The sequence below is a fragment of the Thermobia domestica genome, chromosome 1 (assembly GCF_964235325.1).
Source record: "Thermobia domestica chromosome 1, izTheDome1.hap1.1, whole genome shotgun sequence".
NCBI classification, from domain to species: Eukaryota; Metazoa; Arthropoda; class Insecta; order Zygentoma; family Lepismatidae; genus Thermobia; species Thermobia domestica.
Window position 1 is genome coordinate 106,859,050 of NC_137454.1, and position 20,851 is coordinate 106,879,900.

At 34.4% G+C, this 20,851-nt stretch overlaps 1 protein-coding gene across 6 annotated transcripts in view; it reads left to right on the top strand.

Moving 5' to 3' along the window:
* Hsf (Heat shock factor) overlaps positions 1-20,851 on the top strand; it is an 86,093-nt gene that overhangs the window by 38,324 nt on the left and 26,918 nt on the right. For 2 of the 6 annotated variants that reach the window (XM_081761700.1, XM_081761719.1), the window contains exons 7-8: positions 17,084-17,650; positions 18,668-18,827. In XM_081761700.1, coding sequence (XP_081617826.1) covers positions 17,084-17,650; positions 18,668-18,827 — 727 coding nt within the window. The remainder of the gene's footprint in view (positions 1-17,083; positions 17,651-18,667; positions 18,828-20,851) is intronic. The other 4 variants (XM_081761729.1, XM_081761744.1, XM_081761709.1 and 1 more) reach the window with 3 other exon arrangements.

Genomic DNA, 20,851 nt, shown 5'->3' on the forward strand with positions numbered 1-20,851 from the left:
TATTCCGAATTCTGTAAGAATGTTGTACAATGTTTCCCTCCTATCCGAGTCGTAAGCCTTTTTAAAACCAATAAACAGCTGATGTACTGGGCAATATATTCCCATTTCTTTTCGAATATTTACCGAACAGTAAATATCTGGTCGATAGTTGATCGATTTCCCTAAATCCATACTGATAATCTCCAAGTTTCATCTGCGTATGGAACCATTCTTGTTAATAGAATGTTAAGAGAAATGCCTCGATAATTATTATATTCAGTTTTGTCGCCTTTCTTGTGAATTGGAACAGTGATTGATTCTTTCCACTCTTAAATATATTCCATAGTTTTTTTCTTTTTAAGTTTCGTAATGATATGTTAAATTCCTGTCGTTAAAAATTCAGAAACCTTCAGGACCAGGTAAACCGTGATGGTAGTTATAAGTCTAGGAAACCGCATGATCAGATAAGCAGTCTATTACGCATATGATCCATCAACAGAAAATTTAGTACTTTCCTGATTCTGAACAAGCTTAAGAAACATTCAGTGCAGTATAGAATTCGGAATTTTACCGGTTTTGCAGATTCCAAGCACCTGATAGGTGGTAACATTATTACGTATGTGATCAATGAATGAAAAATTTGTTCGAAAAAATTTCAAGAATGTACAGAACCACCCAAAACCAAGCTCTTGATGTGCAGCTTTTAAGATTATCATATAAATGTATTTCTCTTACGTTTTATTTTTTGTTTCAAAAAGAGGGTGTGTGATATTTTGAAGTAAAAATACTACATAAAATTTTGCTAGTTATTTGTGTCTCTCTCTCTATTTTTTTAAAGTACTTATTTTTGTGTATAAGAAGTTAAAAAATTATTATATATATATTGGTTAATCCTTTGGAATTCATAATGTAAATATGTTAAGAATTTTAAAAAAATCTTTTCCAAATTCATGGTTTATTTTTGAGGTTCTATATTATTATCTACATCAACCACTAATCAAATGAGTTCCTGTGCTGTAGAGGAGCGAAACAAAAGTCTTCTTTATCAATTTAAAGCAAAATTTTGAAAAAAGCCCAAAATTTTCCAAGCAAAAAAGTGAAGCAGAAAAAAAAGTTTTTTTTTTTTTCAAAAAAGCATTTTTTTCCGAGCCCTTGCATCTCTACCTCCGAGTAAACCCACGCGCAGTGTTGTCCACCATAAAGCCCACTTGGCATGAGCTGGGGTCCAACCAAGGATCTTACGCACCAGAGGTGAGTACTCTACCACTGAGCCTCCGCGCCCTTCATCTGAATCAAGATTAGATAAGAAAATACATATATCATATGTAGGTGTAGTGCTTAGCAGCGTGCTGTGAAGCAGTTCCTTAAGTTGTTGGGGCATTAGTTCTCACACAGAAATTCCTACTTCATTTATGACGTTAAAATAAAGTGTTATGCAAATTATTCAGAAGTAAACATTGTTCCGAAGATACTGCTCATTATAATTCATAGTTTAGTGTAAATCAAGCATGTCAAACACGGTATCTCAAGTGGACCAAATAGTCACTTTTTGTGACTAGTCAAGTGAATAATAATCGGGCCACTTTCATACTTAATGGGTATTTAAAAAGTCCGTAAATACATAAAATCTTACCTAACACCGTTGTTCTTTATGAAATAGAAGGAACATACAAAATCTGGATAATTGAAGGATACAAGTTGTTTATTTATCGACACATTAGCACTTTTTTCCGCTTTCGAATGTCTATAGAAACGTGCTGCTTGCACCACCGATTTTCAGAACAGAGGTCAAATGACAGTCGAATAACCTGAATCTTGGTAGGGATTTTTCCTTTTCATAAATGAGAAAAGTTGTTCATACTAATACATTGTTGCATACATGAGGAATTCACCGGTTCTGTTAAATGTAATGCGCAAACGCGTTTTGTAAAATAACTGAACTTATTTTTCCTCGCAACTAAAGAGCATAAAGGTTTAATGTTGCCAGCTGTCTTATATGCCAGTTGCCAGCTGTCTTTATAACATTTATAAGCTTTTAAAGCTGCAAAAGAAAGCTGTCAGATTGTTATGTAGTCTTCCTTCTCGTAGTCACTGCAAACCTAGTTTCAAGCTGCTCAAAATAATGACTCTTCCTGCTATTTTTGTTTTTCAATGTTTAATGTATGTAAAAGAGAATAGAGATAACTTCCCTGAACATTCCAGGTATCATTCATATAACACAAGATACAAAGATAATATAATGGCAGTGTATTACAATTATACCAAAACACAAAAGAGTTTTATTGGCACGTCCGCAAAATTATTCAACTCTCTCCCAAAAGCACTGAGAGATACCGAAGTGGGTACTTTTAAAAGTAAACTCAAATCACTCTTATTAGATAATCCAATATATGATATAGAAGAGTTTTACGAAATTACAAAGCAATTAAAGTGAAAAATTGAAGAACTATGAGAGAAATAAATAGACATGTATAGTACGAGTAGTTATCTATTGTATTGTGTTGTGATCGTTATTCTTTGTATTGGAATTACAATTGATATGTATTACAGTTATATCTTTATATATTTTTTCTTTCTTTCTTTTCTGTATCCATATTTGTAAATATTATGTATCCAATTTTTTCCTTTTGTAAATATTGTATATGCATTTTAATCTGTAACTTTAAGATCTGACGATTGTAATGCTTTAGATGTCCTCTGAAGTTTCTGCAATAAAGACGATATGAATATGAATATGAATATGCATATTTCAAGACCTAAACGCGGAAAATGCAATTTATCCTGGAAAAGAAAAACACAAGAAAATATCCAATAGCTTCCACACATAACTTTCACTTATGTGCACTGCACAATTTAACCTTATCTAATAAAAAGAGTAGAAATTTCTTGAAATAATCAAAAGGACATTTAAATTTCAAACAATTTATTATCATTTATCAAAGTTATTATTTTGCAGGAGAGAAGTCTTCTAGTAAAGTAAATTATCTTAAACAAACTTTTAATGTAGTAATATATCAAATTGCAAGATGGTAAAGTTCAACTGTTGCCGTTGCTTGAAATTCCAAAAATATCAACTTTAACAATCTTTAGTTCGGAATTCATTCACTCAGTTTTTATTTTTAAGGTACATTTATAATTTAATTCATTATCACTCTCATTCAACATTCAGTGTAGTGTACATCCAACTAATATCTACAAATTTTTTTTAAAAAATCAATACTTACCAAAACTCAGCAGTTACGTCCTTACTTCCGTTTTATAGGAGAAAGGGGTTGCCGATTTGACTCAACTCTTTCACGCAATTATTTAAGTATATATTTTAAATCAGAAGTGTCAAAAGCCATTAATAAATTTTAAGGATCTATTGTGCACGACTCATTTTAATTAAAGTCAAATGAACTGGTTTTAATTCGCATAGCAATAAAGGATTTCATTTTCAATGAATTTAATTCAAGTAATTTAAAGTTTTTTCAACAAGTTCCTAAATTCTTAAACAACAAAACCTAAATTTTAATTCCCCCTTTATTTGAAGAAATTACTTCTTGTATTTTATAACCGTTTTAAGTACATTCAATTACTCCCCTTTTTACCATTTTTATCGTTTTTGAAGTTTTATCGTTCTATATTTTATATGGTTTAATCAATAAACATATTAGTTTTAAGGAATGATAATTCACTTTTAAGAATCTTAAACGGATTTTAGAAATTTCACGCACAAAAATGCAAAAAGAGAGAATTAAAACAACTAGTTTCAACAAGAAAAAACAGTTCCTCACCGTGAGTTAAATAACATTACATATGCCTTTATCTTTCTATTATCAGTTTTATATAATAGTTTATAACAACAAATTTAAGCACCAGATTTTTTAATCTTGAATATTTAAGTTGCATTATATTCACTAAGCAAGTTTAATTGTAAGACAAAATTATTATTATTATTATTATTTTAAATCTGGACAATTTAATCCCTTTGTTTAACCTATTTTAGTAAATCTTTAAGGATTATTTTTTTAAAGAAATAATTTCAACGTATTCACTTTCAAGCTAATTTAGATTTTTAGTTACGTGTTACAACTTTTATGCACTCCATTTTTCTTCTTTTCCGTTTTAATTTAACACAGCATGACGGAAGCCAAAATTGAACTTCGTGTAACCATAAACACTCAACAGAAGTCCCATCTGCTCTTATCCGATGTTACTTTCCCTTATGAACAAACAACAGGTGCGGCGCTCGACAGCCGCGGGGAAGAGAAGGCGTGGTCAAGCACACAAAGCAGTAAGACTACTACTGCTGCCATCTCTTATTGAATAAGCAAAACATTACCACTTGCAATAAGATTCACAATAAACTTTTTTTTAAATATGTGACTACACGTCACAACATACTACCAAACTCGGAAATCCTGTACGATACAAAAAAACATTTACGGATTTCCAGATTTGCGGGTTTCTGGAAATCGTGCATACAAATTTTTGTTGGTAAATTTTGAGGATACTCACATCAGTGGATTTTTGTTTGAGAGTTCAGTCGCACTGAATTTCTATTATAAAAGTAACCAAGAAAGTTCTTTCGCTTTTTCACCCACCACATTCAAACATTGATATGTCACCTAAGACGTACCTAGATCAAAAATAGTTCCCATCAGCATCGGCGATCTGTCAACGTTCTGGAAGGCCATGGATTCCATCGCGGTAGAACTTGATGGGCCGTGAAGCGAAGAAGGTATCAAGTGCATTTTGCACCTCTACTAGGGATTTGAACTGGCGTCTTCGAAAGTGATTGTCAAAGGAATGGAACAGGTGATAGTCGGACGGTGCAATGTCCTGGGAGTATGGCGGATGCAAGTGTTCTCCATCCAAGGCGTAGAATGGTGTCCCGGGTCATCCTAGCCACGTGGGGCTTAGCGTTGTCCTGTAACAGAAGGACCCTTTGCGATTCAGAAGTGCTGGCTCCAGAGTTTTGAGTTTTTGTTGAACACGGCTCAACTGTTTACAATACACAGTTTCATTATGGTGAGACTAGCTGGTAGCAGTTCCCGATGCACGATGCCGCAAGCAGGAGGACCTACTTCAAGTGCAGTGCTGATTTCAGCTGTTTTGGAACCGGTTCATGGGATGCTAACCAATGATGACGGCGCCGGGGAGCTTCGTACAGGACCCACTGCTCATCACATGTCAACACCCTGTCCATAAATGTCTCCTTCCTCAGACGAGACAGCAAAGAAAGAAAGATGCCTGCTCTCGTCGCCTTCTGGCCCGGAGTCAAATTATGTGGGACCCATCAATTCCCAAGTTTGAGATGCTGCCGAATGGTTTCTTCAATCACACTGAATTGTAGTCCCAGTTCCTCACATGTCTGGCCACTGTTTGCCTCAATTGCTGCCTGAAGATCTTCATTTTGTACACGTCTTGGACTTCCAGCACGTGGTGCGTCTTCGAGTGTTTCGTCACCGTCCTTAAACTTGTTAAACCACCGTTGCACTGTCCGCGTCGATACGGCACCCTCACCAAAGGTCTTGCATATCTTCTGCCCCGCTGCAGCAGCGTTTGACCCCAGTTTGAACTCGCCCTTATGACGCTCTGTGGAGGTCCCATGTTCACTCTGTTCTTACGCAAGTTCACGGTGTAACAGAACTGCCACAACCAGGTAGTATGTTGGATATACCCACACCAACTGACCTTTGCCTTACCCCATTGGCATTCAACTCATGGTGTGAGGGAGGGGGGACGCGGTGCCTCAGTGGTAGGGCTTTCACCTCCGGTGCTTGGGGTCCCTGGTTCGATCCCAGCTCGCGCCATGTGGACTTCGTGGTGGACAAACACCGTTTGCGTGGGTTTCCTCGGGGTTCTCTCGTTTCCTCCCACTTTCTTCATTCCGCCATTTCATTCATTCTCATCATCACCGTCTCCTTTAGTCTAACCGGCATAACCATGGGACGTTAAACAAAGATTTCATTTCATTTTTCATGGTGTGAGGGTTAATTGAACACAGACCTCCACAGAAAGCGACAGAACTTTCTTGGTTACCTTTATAATTGTATCTGTGAATGGACTGGGACTTCTTCAACGTTGGTTGAAAAAAAGTGACAGAAAACAGAAGTCATCTTCGATAGATTTAATCTCGCCGAACCTTTGTTTGGATTCAGTCGTAAAAAAGACGAAGTTTGTCGGCAAATGTTGTTTACAAAACAGGCTCCCTTAAGGTTAGTCTAAAGGGATGAAATAGTGTCGTCAGAAAGAAGTACAATTTTACGTTCGCAGGGGGCATAGCTTTCAGTTTTTACGAAATTTACAAAAATAGATGGCAGTGTTGTCGAACCCGATTTGGAAGATTGAGTTAGAAGTTTACCTCCCCTTCTTTATTTTTTTTCCTCGCGCAGGATGGGGCAGAGGGTGTGGGATGTCGTTTGTCTGCGACCTTCGTAGGAATTTTCTTTTTCGATACTTCCATCCCTCTAAGTAACCTGACACCACTGACCACTGTCTAGTAATCTGCAGCTTGTACGGAAGAGGAGTTTGAAGCTAATCGTTCCATTTCTGGTAAAGAACGCTGAATAGCGAAAATGCCGATTGCTGAGAACACTTTTTTTTTTCGGTATTTGCAGTATATTGCTTGTCTTTTTTCACGTGATACTGGACTTGCAATGAAATACATTTGCTCAGCACAGATTTAATAAAAGATTTCAGAAATGACAACTCAAATTGAACACAAGAACCCCCAGTGGCGTATACACAACGTTATAAAGAGGAGTTCAGGCACACAAGTTCATATCGTATACCTTTGATCTGTACAATGTATTAACGGGTAAAGTACAAAAATTTGAATTCTTTATCCAGCATAGGAATTTTGAAATGCGTTACTCCTTTAAACCTTCATGTACTATCGGTGTGGAGTCATAACGCTATTTAGCGATGAAGACAATATAAATTTTCCGGAAATTTTTCATCACTGATTCCACATTTCAATGCAATTATGGAAAAAACACAAAGAATTTCATTTCTCACATTAGTGATCCCACAGATTTGAGAACGTTGTTTATCAAGTGAATTCCCTTTTTTAAAAAAATGATTTTTAGTCTTGAAACTTACTGTATTTTCAATTGAAATATCCTTCACTAGGAAACAATCATGTATCTTTAGAATAAATTACTTATTGCATAAATTTTCTGAATCTTTTTCTTGTCAGTAATAATTCTAATTAGTATATTTTAATAGCATGTGAAATTTCAAATTAGCATTACAAGGGGGTCCGCAGATCACTTCCAGAATGAACAGGGGGTCCGCGTTATCGGAAAGTTTAAGATTCTGGGCTAGTGCATAAATCAACATGAAAGATCGATCCTCACAGTGTATTCCATTACCCAACATAATGTCACGTCCAGGAAATATAAGGGAAACGAGAGCCGTACTTTTTATTTCTTTTTCGGATGAAGAAAACAAGTATAGTGAGATTTCTTGCTAAGTTTATTGTTATATATAAAAACTATACTCTTACATGTTAAAGAGTATATTTTTATATATGAACTCCCTCCCTATGCGTTATGAGATGCAGAAAAAGATGAAAGGTGTAAATTCGATTTTTTTGTTTGTTTATTAAGAAAGCATGTAACGTAAATACATGCATGAAGCAACAGCGGTGGGCGTCAGTGTTGTTTTTATGGAGAAAGGAGCTGTTACAGTGTATCCATTTTTTTTCAAAGTAGTAATTTAGATACTATATGTCTACGCTATGTAAACACAAAATAGTCTATAAGCTATTGCTTATATGCTTAGCATAAGCGTCTTCGGCGCAGGAGACTCGAATTTGATTCCCGGTGGGAGCTCATATGGTTTGGATTCCACTTAAGCCGTAGATTAACGCCCCCTTAAAAAAACTATGAGAAACCTCTTCCAAAATATGTACCTACATCAACCACTGCGAGTAACTTTTGACTCAAGCATCGGTATACATCATACGATTCACCTAATTGCGTAAAATGGAGTAATTTTTCATATTACTCGCAATTTTGAATATATGTATGCACAGAATGATAATGCTGTTGCACGACTGTGTAAAAATAAATGCATCAAAAACAATATATCGGTATTTTCATATGTGTATGGAGCCTCTCCCTTTTTAAATTTCGATTCAAAACCAAAATCAATCCTTTGTTATTGACAGCTTTGAAAAAAATAGTTCGTTTCGAAACAATTCAATATATATTTACAAAATTAATTTGGCCAACTTCACACTGATCCCTCTTTTAGACTTCCAAACTATGCTGTGCATAAGGGGCGCTGTCGATCTCTTGACAAGTATCAGAGCAAAAACAGCAAGAGATATCGTGATGCGAATTTTTGCAATCCATTCAGAATACTAAGGATAGTTGCCATCTCCTCCGTTAACTCTCTATTCAAACCGGAAGTGGTTAAAATGAGACACTTCCCGTTTCAACGTTTATCGCCATAGAACGAAAACGGTAACATACCGGTATATAGAAAAGCGGTATTTTGAAAACTATTTATCGTTTTAAGAGTAAGTTCCACTTGCTTCGTTAATTCTCTTTTAGTACTGGGAGTGATTCAAATTAGCTATTTCCGGTTTAGGTTTCAACTTTTTCACCATAGAACGAAAATGGTAACAGATAGCAAGAAACAGTTTTTACAAACAATTCAGTATCTCAAGACAACATAATATGACTATCCACAACACTACCAAAACAAGAAGTGGTTCAAATTTACTATTATTTCCGGTTTCATTGTTTATGACCATTAACTTATGTCGGTAATAGATAGCCAAAAGCCTTTTTTTTTTTTTTTTTTTTTTTTTTTTTTTTTTTGTAAACGATTGAGCGTCTCAAGACGACATGTTATGACTATCCACAAACTCTACCGAAACCGAAATTGACTAAAATATACTATTACTTCCGGTTTCAGCACTGATTTCCGTAAAGCGAAAACTGTAAATGCTATCAAGATGTGGTTTTTAGCAATTAATTCAGTGTCCCCAAAATAGGTTTGATTTTCTTCCTTAGGCCTCTATTCAATCCGAAAGTGGTTGAAATAAACGATTTTTAGTTTCAACCTTTATCGACATAGAATAAAAACGATAAGTAACAGCGACTAATGGCTTTTTGATATGAATTCAGCGTCCGAGTAACAGGTTCTATCTTTGATCTTATTACTCTATTGCAACAAGTACTTACAGATGCACTACTTCATGTTTGAGTATTCAATTCACATAGTTTGGAAGTCTTAGTTCCACACTGTGAAACGATATTCACTTATTTTCAAAATTTCGATTCAAGGCCCAAGCATATCTTTATAATGTAAATATAAATAATGTGTGTGTGTGTGTATAAAGTATCTATATACATATGTATTATGTAAAAATTTATTTTTATATTTTTCAAACAAACGATGGCTTTAGATTTTGAATTCGCCGAGTCGAGACGGCATTTTCTTCATATGAGTAGAGACAGACTTAAATTTCGACTTGTCTTGTGCGCGTTCCTAGTTTTGAATCAAATTTTGAAAATTGAGGATAGGGTGAAGTATGAGCTTTATTTTTTAAATATTTCGTTTTTGTTGGTGAAATAAATTATTTCTTCAAAAGAATCAATCACAAATAGAATACAAATGATTGATTTTGGCTTTGAATCGAAATTTATTAGGGGACAATTTCACACATGTGCATCTGACGTATTTCTAATTGTTTTGAGTGCTCTAACATATTTTAATGTGTTATAAAATTTGCTAGGGATGCGCACGAGACAAGATTTCTGGCTGTTTCATCTCGAAAATGTGCTGTAAAAGCGATGTCTCGACTCGAAAAATGTATATTTGTCAATTGGAAGAGCCGTGTCTCGACTCGAATTTTGTCAGGAAAATCCTTTCTCGACTCGTCTTGTGCTCATCCCTAGAATTTGCACTGCCTGTTGATTTTTGCCAGTCATCAACCGTTGCCAAACCACTTCTGTTAACTACCGAAAGTTAGTTTCGACAATGCTGTATAACAGCGTTTCCCAACCTTTTTCAACTTGCGGCACACTACGGGTCTAACTTGAATTCTCACGGCACACTCATAGGTATTATTATTATTATTATTATTATTATTATTATTATTATTATTATTATCATTATTATTATTATTACTTGTAAATAGAAAATACCGTCGTATTTGTTTTCTTTGATTACTGACCTCCTTCTCACAAAGAATAAAGCTCAATCACTGGTTTTCCTCCATCGTAAATCATTATACTTACTTTTCATTCAAATTAAAAAAATAGAAAACAATTCCAATGAAATATAGAACTCAGTCTTTTAAAAAATACGCTTTCTTTTTCGAAGAATGTATCCAACCTGTCACAAGGATGATCACTAAATTACGAACGAACAAACAAATCTCTTGTACTTTTAAAACAGAATTGCGGTAATTTGTATGAGTGTTTGCTTTGTCGAAAGGATATAATGAGATTTTAAAATTTCAAGTTACGAAATAATCTGAAACAATAAAGAAACAATAATGATCATAACAGTGATAATTAATACTTTTTTCAACATTAAAAATGAACAGATAAGTAACACAGTGTGAAACTTATAATTTATTAACATGGTTAATATACGTCAGAATTTTAAATATTAATAAAATTCTGTTTTCGAAATACAATCTATGTAGTAATAATGTATCTATAATAATATAGTACAATTACAGTATTTTTTCATTGTAGAGGTTCATAGTAATGTGAAATTTAAATGCACATATTTCCTGTCTTGCAATTAGGTTCCTATATAATTAATAATTTTGTTTTCATTTCCTCGCGGCACACCAGCGGCCCATTCGCGGCACACTAGTGTGCCGCGGCACACCGGTTGGGAAACGCTGCTGTATAATATGGCTAGTTTCTACAATGCTGTTGTATAATCGTTATTCCAAAATGATGAATCAACTTTCTTGAAGCAGCATATGATATGAAGAAGTGTCATAATTTTAGTAAGGTCGGGAACATATAACGCACTCTAATTTTTCAGAATTGAGATGATAACAAAATGTTGGGCTTATATTACGGCCAATACGAGCCGTAATATCATAATGCGAGCTTGAGTTGTATATGATGAAAAAAGCAAAGATCAGGTAGAGAACGTCACTTGTTTTCTATATTTAATAACAAAGGTAATTATTGACAGCACACAAATTATCGCGGGTTCAGAAACCACAATAATTCTGTGGTAGAAATTCTACTTTGAAGACCAAGCCAAATAACGAGTTTGATACTAGACAGTGTATTTAAACATCGTTTGTTTGGATAATGCGAGAACGAGTCTATATGAGACGTGTGGCTACATGCTTATCTGCATCCTAACTAGTGCTGTGCGATATTTCGCTATATTGATCCATTCATAAGATATCTTCGAATATCTAAACATCAATACCGAAATATTTACGAATCGATGTTTTCGGTATTTCATATTTTCAATATTCAATTTTTTTTTTTTTTTTTTTTTTTTTTTGATATTTCAATATCTTTCCATATTTCTGTTTTTCGTTTTTCTTATAACATGTTTGATGTTGCCATATAGATAGTCTACCACTGATGGAATAAGTCACGAATTTCGTGTAACATGACTCGGAAGAGACATTGCAATCAGACCCAGAAAAACCCATGACTGAGAAACCATGACCAATCATCCGGAGTGACCCGATGATTCGATAGAACCCAGAGATGGAATGTTGTCATATACATGAGAAGTTTGTGTGAGGCTACTAATGCAGTTCTAACAAACCTGATTCTCTCCTCTTTCATCGCCTTTCCACTAAATATAATTTTATTTTACGCTTGCTTGCTTCCTTGTGTCAAGTGTTACACTGAAAGATAACTACAACGCTTATAAGGGTACCAACATTCAAAATCACAAAGAAAAGATAAGTCACATGTTTGTCATATGAGAGATCGTTAATGTTTAATCGATCTGTAAAGCTTCTTGTTTAGAACATAAAAAATACCGCTGAGGTTAATCAGTTTTTGTTAATTCTTTTTTGTATAGGCTATAATCAAAAACCACATGCTTGAATACGAATAAACATGAAATTATATTTGAAATATTCAAAACATGAAATGTTGATTAAGAAATGTCACATCAAGTATCGGGTGCCTAGCTCAAGCAGTGAACACCATTAATGAAGTATAAATAAAATTTTTGCAGTAATTCTACAGAGCTATTTCGGTTGCTTCTCAGTCACCAGGTGTATCTGAGTTTCCGGATATGATTTGGTGTCCGGGTTCGTTCAGTCACCGAATCAGACCGAGTCTGAGAAGCGAACCCGGACCCGAATGACTCGGACAAAAGTCGAGACCCAAGTGACCCATGTCCCATTCCATCACTGTTATATGCGTAATCGAATAGTCCGATTTCTCAGTACTGCTTTAATTCAACAACACTTTTGGTTGCTTTCTGGATATTTTTTACTTTCCAGTAACGATAAGAGAAGAAAACATGGTGACTGTAATGGAAGTGAATGATCATGATAGAATTGGCGGAATGAGAATGTTTTTGGAAATGAAAAAGCCCCGAGAAAACTGCGGCTACAGTGTTTCCCCCCCACAAATTTGCGTTGGCGGGATCAAACCAGGGATGCCTGAAACTAGACGTGAGCGCTCTACCAGTGACCCATCGTATCGTCCTCCAAGCGACAAAGATTGATTGAAATTGGAAGTGATTACTTATCTTATTAAAATTTTATGATCTCAGTCTCTAAGCGTCTATATAGTTGGGAAAGTGTACAGATTCTTATACGAACAATACTCGAACAAAGAAAGGGCTTGGAAATTCAAAAGTGGAGAAGAGTAAAACATTTATTTTAGTTTGTCTTTTGATAATAATTGCACAAATTTGACATGTGTCCTCAAAGGAGCACATATAGCGCACAAAGGGACTACGATAAAAAGAGACGATTTAAAAAAAGTTGATGAGGCTAAGTACACTTCGAGAAATAAATGCATTTCATTCATTGTCAATTGCGAGTAATCTTGTGAAGATTAATAAATTAACTGATGATGCTTTTGAATACAAATAATCGTGCTTGAGGAAATTTCAGAAATATAATTAATAACTTTTTTAATTAAAGATAACAAGCAAGTGTAAACAATCCTTGGTTTAGTTTTATTTATTTATTTAGTTAAATATTTTTACATAATTTCATAAGATCAGTATAGCGGTGTAAAGACAAAGTAACTCGAATGTTTTTTGCTATCAGAGGTGAGCGGTTTATCCAATCTAATCCAGTCCATTTACACGAGTTTTATGGATGCAGTAATAAGACATTGAAACAATATTGTTTCCCCTCAACAACACGCGGTGAGTTGTCATAGCATATAGCTGCATTTGCTCGCTTGAAAACCGTATTGATTGTATTTATCAAATTTGAAACCAAAATTTTCTAATCGCAGTTTCAGTTACATAATTATTCTAAATTGTTCATAAATGTTCCTGAGAAACCTTTGAGTGATTGGTATTTGTTTCCACATATAATGTGTAACAGAAAGGTGCGTGTGAATGTATAGTTATATTGTGTGTGTTTCGTGTTTTAGAGAGAAACTCACAAGCCGGTCGTGTCCAGTGTATTCAAAAGGATGTTGTCCCTCCCCTCAAGGACAGTGAAACGAATTGGAGGGAGAAACGAAATTGGACACTTGGAAAGAAAACAGATGTGAAAGAACGCGGGGGAAAACTGTGGGTTCGGTTAAACTGAACATGTACATTATTATAATACCCAGAATAACCAAAACATTTTGCATAAATTAAGTTGGTTCACAACAATGGTTGGTTTACAAACTTACAACAATGGAAAGAATAAATTGTAGTAAAATTTTTATATAAAAATTCATAGATCACTTGGTCCTGTACTAAATGACAGAATTTCAGAGACCTAGAACAAGCGATGACGCGAGAGGTATCTAATTCCTTTACAACAATTAAAAGCTTACAACAATGGAAAGAACAAAATATCGAAAAATTATTACGTTATGAATCATACACTACATTATGGTATGCCAAATGCCGAAATTTCAGAATCTATATATATAAAAGAGAACGCACAAATCCTTTGTTCCCTCATCACGCTAATACGGCTGAACCAATTTATTTCATTTTTGGGGGGTTATTAGGATTTGGACCCTAGATGGTTTTTATCATATTACTTTAATTTTTAATTACCAGTGTCTTGAGATAATTGACCATTCAAGTGTCCATAACGTACAAATCCTTTGTTAGTTCATCATAGGTAAAAATAAACGTATTTATATGCAACCCGCATGACCGTGTCACTCGGCGGGTTAACATAAATGACAGGCGATATAATGTTAACATTTACTGCAATCTACTATGGTTTTTATCATATCACTTGAAAGCGAAAACTTCCGGGATGACCGCAGCGAAGCGGGGCGGGTTAACATAAATGACAGGCGATATAATGTTAAGATTTACTGCAATCTTCTATGGTTTTTATCATATCACTTGAAAGCGAAAAAGTAAAAATTATCTAAGTAACAAAGTTTATTGCGTTCCGGGGTGACCGCAGCGAAGCGGGGTGAACGCTGCTAGTCTTAGAATAAATGATAACGGGAAAAGCATTGGATTCCTTCAACAATCAAAAGCTTACAACAATGGAAAGAACAAAATGCTGTAAAATTTTCGCCTTGAGTTTCATATATTACTTCATTTTATACTCAGTGACAGAATTTCATCGTCCTTGTGCGAACAATAACGGGAAAGGGATCAGATTTCTCCACAACAATTAAAAGGTTACAACAATGGGAACGAAAATACATAATAAAATTTTCGCCTTCATATTTATACATTACTACATTCTTTGCTAAATGCTAGAATTTCAAAGTCTTAGAACAAGCAGTAACGCGAGAAGCATTGGATTACTCTCCAACAATTAAAAGCTTACAACAATGGAAAGAACAAAATTACGAAAAAATTTCAACTTGTGATTCATATATTAGATCACGCTATACTAAATGCCAGAATTTCAGTGTCCTAGAACAAATGATAACGGGAGAAGTATAGGATTTCTCTGCAACAATTACAAGCTTGCAACAATGGAAAGAACAAAATTTCGAAAAATTGTCACCTTGGAACCTATAGACTACATCATGCTGTACTAAATACCAAAATTCCAAAGTCCTAGAACAAATGGTAAGGGGAGAGGCATTGAATTCCTCTGCAACAATTAGTTGAACTCAACAATGAACGAGTCAACAATTCGAAAATCTGCACGGAACAATTGCTGCGTATAGTCATTATCTTCAAACAGACTGACAGTGAAGAACATAGTTCAGTATTTGTAAAAGTTATTAGTCATTTTTGTGAATATTAATTAACATTGAAAAGATAGGGCGATAGCAACGCCATCTCTTATCACAGAAACAAACTTTTTGTGGCTTTAGACCATCCTTAAACTTGTTTTGTGCTTAGCATAAGTTGAGCAGTGTGTCACCTATTATTTTATTTATTTATTTATTTATTTATTTATTTTTAACTGTCCAGAACAGCAACTGACATTCGAATGTTTTAACATATCATTCATGTTCGTAGTACGTAATTATATCTTTTCCTTGCAATTTCAAATTCAAATCTGACAGTTCATAAGAAAAAGATCTTACAACCACAAACGATTCACTAGTAAACTGATTTGTTCTTTGATTTCCAAAAAAGTGTGAATTTCGTCTCCCTCAAGTTCACAATCTTAGGAAAACCGTAGATCAGGATAACCGGTGCACTCCTGTGTAATAAGAAACCAGAATACTTACTGAATCTTCCGAGAAAGAAAAAAATACTTGTTTAAATCATGAGATCTTATAAAGTAAATTATATATCTTGTTCGTTATTTCCACTGAAAGAATCAATGGTTGCAGAAAGATTAGTAAAGGGCTGCATGTTTGACATGCCTGATGTAAGTGTAATGAGTTTCTTAAACTCAAAATTGTAATTGTAAAAATTGTAACCTGTAATAAATTGTAGGGTCCGGATGACCTCTAAACGGACGCCTCTGTCTAGCGGCAATCATATAAAACTCTAGATTACACCGTGTCACGTAGTTTTTTTTTCTTTCTTTCTTTCTTTCTTTCATTTCGGATTCTTTCTTTCTCTAAAGTATGTATGTATGAAGACTGAGAACCAACATGTACTGTATCAACGAATGCCTGCGATATTTCAGAAGCACAATTTAGCAAAGAACCCTTTGTTTGTTTTCTGAATACAACACAAGAACTTGTTTCCATGATAATTCTTTTATTTATTTTTTAATATCAGTTCTATAAGAAGTCCAACCTTCGACTACGACACTTTCTCGCAAGTTAACTGATAAGCATTTAAACAATATAATAAACGTTAAAAACAAGGGAAAAAATATACAAAAGAAATTGTAGATCAACACATTGACCTGCTGTAGCCACGAGAAATCAAAACATTCACATGGCAAGAAAATAGTCTTTTGAATGAGAAGCACTTTTTGACCATTTTCTTTCTCGGGCAGATTTTTACAAAAATAAAATAAAATAAAAATAAACATGTTTAAAACAAGTCTTAAAAAATACACGTGTTTAAAAGAAAATGTTTATAACGTATATAAAATTTGTTTAAAAGAAAATCAATTGTTTAAAACAAGTTTTAATCATTTGTTTTAAACAAAACAACCCTGGTTAGAGTAACATGTTAAACTAGATCCACGTCTCGTATATTCTTGTTGTCGAAAAGCGGTTATACTACAATCAATAAAAATAATTCAGATTATGTATTCAAACGTATTTCTTTCATTGTAACCTGCACCAGCAATGTATGAAAGGATGTCATTACCTAATGAGCGTTCAGTGAAGGATGACATAGATAAGAGACTAGCTCAGATTTTTGTCTGTCAAAGTACGCATAAATTCACTTTTTATGTGTTGAATGAAGTTTGTAATGTGTGAATAGTAATTTGTATATTAATACTAACCGCATGCTAATATACCGTTATGGCATTGAAAGATAATTTTGAATGTTGTTGAGTAAAGGCGTTATTGTTGTTAGTTATTACTGGTGTAAGGTTCATAACTTAGAGGTTAAGTGTTATTTCTTTCAGATTACTCGTAACACCTCAGGTCCATAGCCCAGCAAGTCCTCAGATTCAGGTCCAGACTACGAGCTGTTTAGAAGAAGTGTGTCCTTTGAGTCCGGAGATTTTGATCACAGTTGATCCTAGTGCCGTGAATCCAGCAATTATAGTACCTAAGCTGAAAACTAAATCAGGCAGTACCAAAAAGCATGAGTCATCAGCTTCACACATAGTAACAACAGCGGCAGCACCAACAGCAACAGGTTCTGAATCGGCTTCAGCATTATCAGATACAAATGAATTAGAGAATCAAATTCTGCAAGAAATTACTATTGATCCTAGTCTGTTGAGTAAAAACGTCGAAACTTCGCTTCAAAAATCAAAAACTGTGCCGAGTACATCGCCTACTAACAGAATTTCGAGTCCTACCCTTTCGTTGTCGAAGACAGAAAATCTCACATCAGTTCCAATCTCCGATAGTAACGTAGTATCCAAAGCTAAGAAGAAACCGAAACCAGTGGCTGGAGAACCGAAAGCTTCAACCAGTGAACCAGAAAATATGTCAGTAGCAGTCATAGATGACATCAATCTAAAGTAAGTACATTGAGTTGTAAAACCAGTGCTTTTTTTCTGACTGTACGCAACGATGCTTGGTAACGATACCTTTCCTTGAAGTCCTTTAAAAAAATGAATTTCCCAAACCATTTTAATATTCTATATATATTCTACATTCTGCAGATGTGTGCATAAACATTTTCCATAATAATTTCGCATACTAAATGAAAAAAGAACGAAATAAGGTGTCGGAGGACATACCTATAAATGAGTAAGTTGCTTCATGGTGAGGACGGCAACTTTTTTCTCAGGAAAAAAGCACTGTGTAAAACTAACGTATTTTTTTCTTTCTTTTTAGATTATAGAATTAGCTGTTTTTTTTATGTATTTATATTTTTTTACGTCTTAACTAATAAAATAAGTAAATTCTATCTGTTCCAGAATCAAATTGAAGAGTGATGATATTCACCATCGTTCAGATTTGGATAATAAGTACAAATTGATTTAATTAACATAAGTATTTAGTAAATTTTCAGTGTCTAATTTAATTATATATATACATGATGATATAAAGGTGGCAGATTTTCGTGGTGATGAATCCTTAGGGTGTGTACGCAATAAATGTAATTAATACACTAAAGGTCATTTCATCAATTTGCAAACCATATACATAACCACCGGAAACAGATCCTTCTTTTTTTCTCTCTCTCTCCCTAATAGATTCTTTCATAACTGAACAACTGTTCAATTTACCAAAATATCGTGCAACTTAGTTTGCGGATCTCTTAACTTTTGTTTCCTGGAAGACTTACATCAGCCTCATCAAGTAAATATCTAAATTGTTGATTGAGTATAGCAACTTCATTTTATTTTCCGGTTAGTGTTCTTGCTCAATTCTTTCCCGTCAGTGTCAAATTAAGGCTGGAAATCTCTGATAATTTTCATCAATAATTTGAAAACAGTTATTTGCCTCTAACATTTTTTTTTTTTTTTCAGAACCATGTACACACGTGTGGTACAAATGCATATATAGCTATAACGAGCCTTTTAATGCAGTTCTTCTTTCAGAGACGAATTGGATTCTCATCTGGAGTCAATGCAAACGAACCTTGACAACCTGCGAGATGTACTTCACGGCGAAGGCTATAATTTAGATGCCAGCACACTTTTGGGGGTATGTGCACCGTTCCTTGGACTTGATGACCAATTTGCAAAGGTAGATAATTATAGTCCAGTAATACGTAAAAGGTAGTAAGTTGCCGCTCCAATCATGGTCGCTTTATCAATTTAACAACTTGTGGCAAACGTATGGAGAGAACATTAGGATAAATAAAGTTATTGAGACATTAGGTGAGGTCATGGTGGCTCAGTGATAGAGTGCTCACCTCTGATACGAGGAGTCCCTTGTTCTATTCCAGGCCATGTCAGTTTGTGGTGAGCAACATCATGTCAGGGTTCTCTCGTTTCCTCCCATATCATTCCATCAATTATTTTATAGCCATTCACTTTCATTAATCCTCTATTCGTTTTAGCCTGAAGGGCATTAAATGTAGGACGTAAAAGTAGAAATTCCATTTTTTTTATTTCATTAAGACATTAGGGGTTCTTTTAGAGTTATCCGAAACAGAAATGCGTATATAGAAGCACAGAGTTTGCATCCGCGTTGCATTGCGGATGGTTACAGATGCAGCCGAAAAACTTTTTTTTTTTTTTTGAAAAAAAGAAAAATGTGAAACATTGGAAAAAGTGCGTTGAAGTGCAGGGAGAATATGTAGAAAAATAATGTATGTTTCAGTTTTCTATTATTAGAACAAATGTACCTTTTCGCAGAAGTCTGTTTACTTTTGGCTTTCCCTCGTGTATTATATATATATATATATATATATATATATATATATATATATATCTTCACACAATCTTAGAAAAAATATTCAGTTACTCCGTCGCAATAACCTGATGGTCAACATTGTCTTTGCTGGTATAGTTAGGATGTACTACATTTTGTTACAGTAACGTTTGCAAAACTATATATACATATTCAATCGTTTTACATTGCAAATTTGATTCTCTTTTGTATTTGAAACGAAAGGCTGCAGAAATGCCCATCTTTGGACTGTTACAGGAGCTATTTTGAGAATGGAAAGTTGCCTTGTCAGCAAGATATGAACCTTGTAAAGGCACCATTCTCTACAATTTCCTAAGATTTACCCTTTAGAAGATATTTTATATTCTGTTACTTTTATATACTAGAAGTCCTACGCACTAGTTCTTAGGTAAACTGGCATAACAAACAAACAATGAGACAAACGAACAAATTTTTTTTTTGGGGGGGAGGGGGAAGAATCTATTTTCAAGGTTAACTGGTACAGTATAAAGTTTGGAAATGATAGCTAATACTATAATCACGTACTTGTTTTAACTGTCATAATATAAGCCTTGTAACAATTTTCAGTAATACCCCAATTTTTAGCTTCTTGGTTATATATATATATATAGCCAGAAAGTATTAGTATAGGACCGTTTTAATATTTTTGCCCCTCCGTTTGTTTTTAAAAGTACCGCCTCCGATTTCCCTGGGCCCAAGATAATTTTGTTTTCTTTCCCTTTGTATTTGTTAGTATTAGGCCATATAAAACAAAACCTGAAGAAAAACAGTGTGTTATAGTTTTACGCTAGTAGCCAATATGCAATACCCTCAGTTTATTCTAGCACCAGAAGCCTCAAAACGAGAACTCGGTCGCGCTGTTGTACCAACAGGGTTTTCAACATAAATCTCCCTTAAATTTCACGCTCATAGACAATCTATTTTTTTCTGCATATCATGCTTCAATCTTGATTAACCAAATTATTTTTAGATTTAGTATTTAAAATAAACATACAAACATGAAGGAAGAATCTTCAAAGCTATGAAATTTTATAAAACAATAATTTGTTGATTACTTCTGTCTTTAGTGTGTATAGTACCTTGTTTGATTCCAGATCCCGAAAACAGAACTTTCTGTTGGACGAACACGGTGAGCGTGGGTTTTCTCGGAATTGTTTCGTTTCCTCCCACTTTCATCATTCCACTGTTATCATTCGACTCGTTATCACCGTATCACCGTTTTCTTTAGCCTCAGTGTATAATCGTGGGACGTTAAACTAAAAAAAATATATTCCTCTGTTTTAGATTAGACCAAGAAAAAAACTATTTTGAGCTAAATTTAACAGCAATTTTATCTTTTACCGGGAAGGGAAATT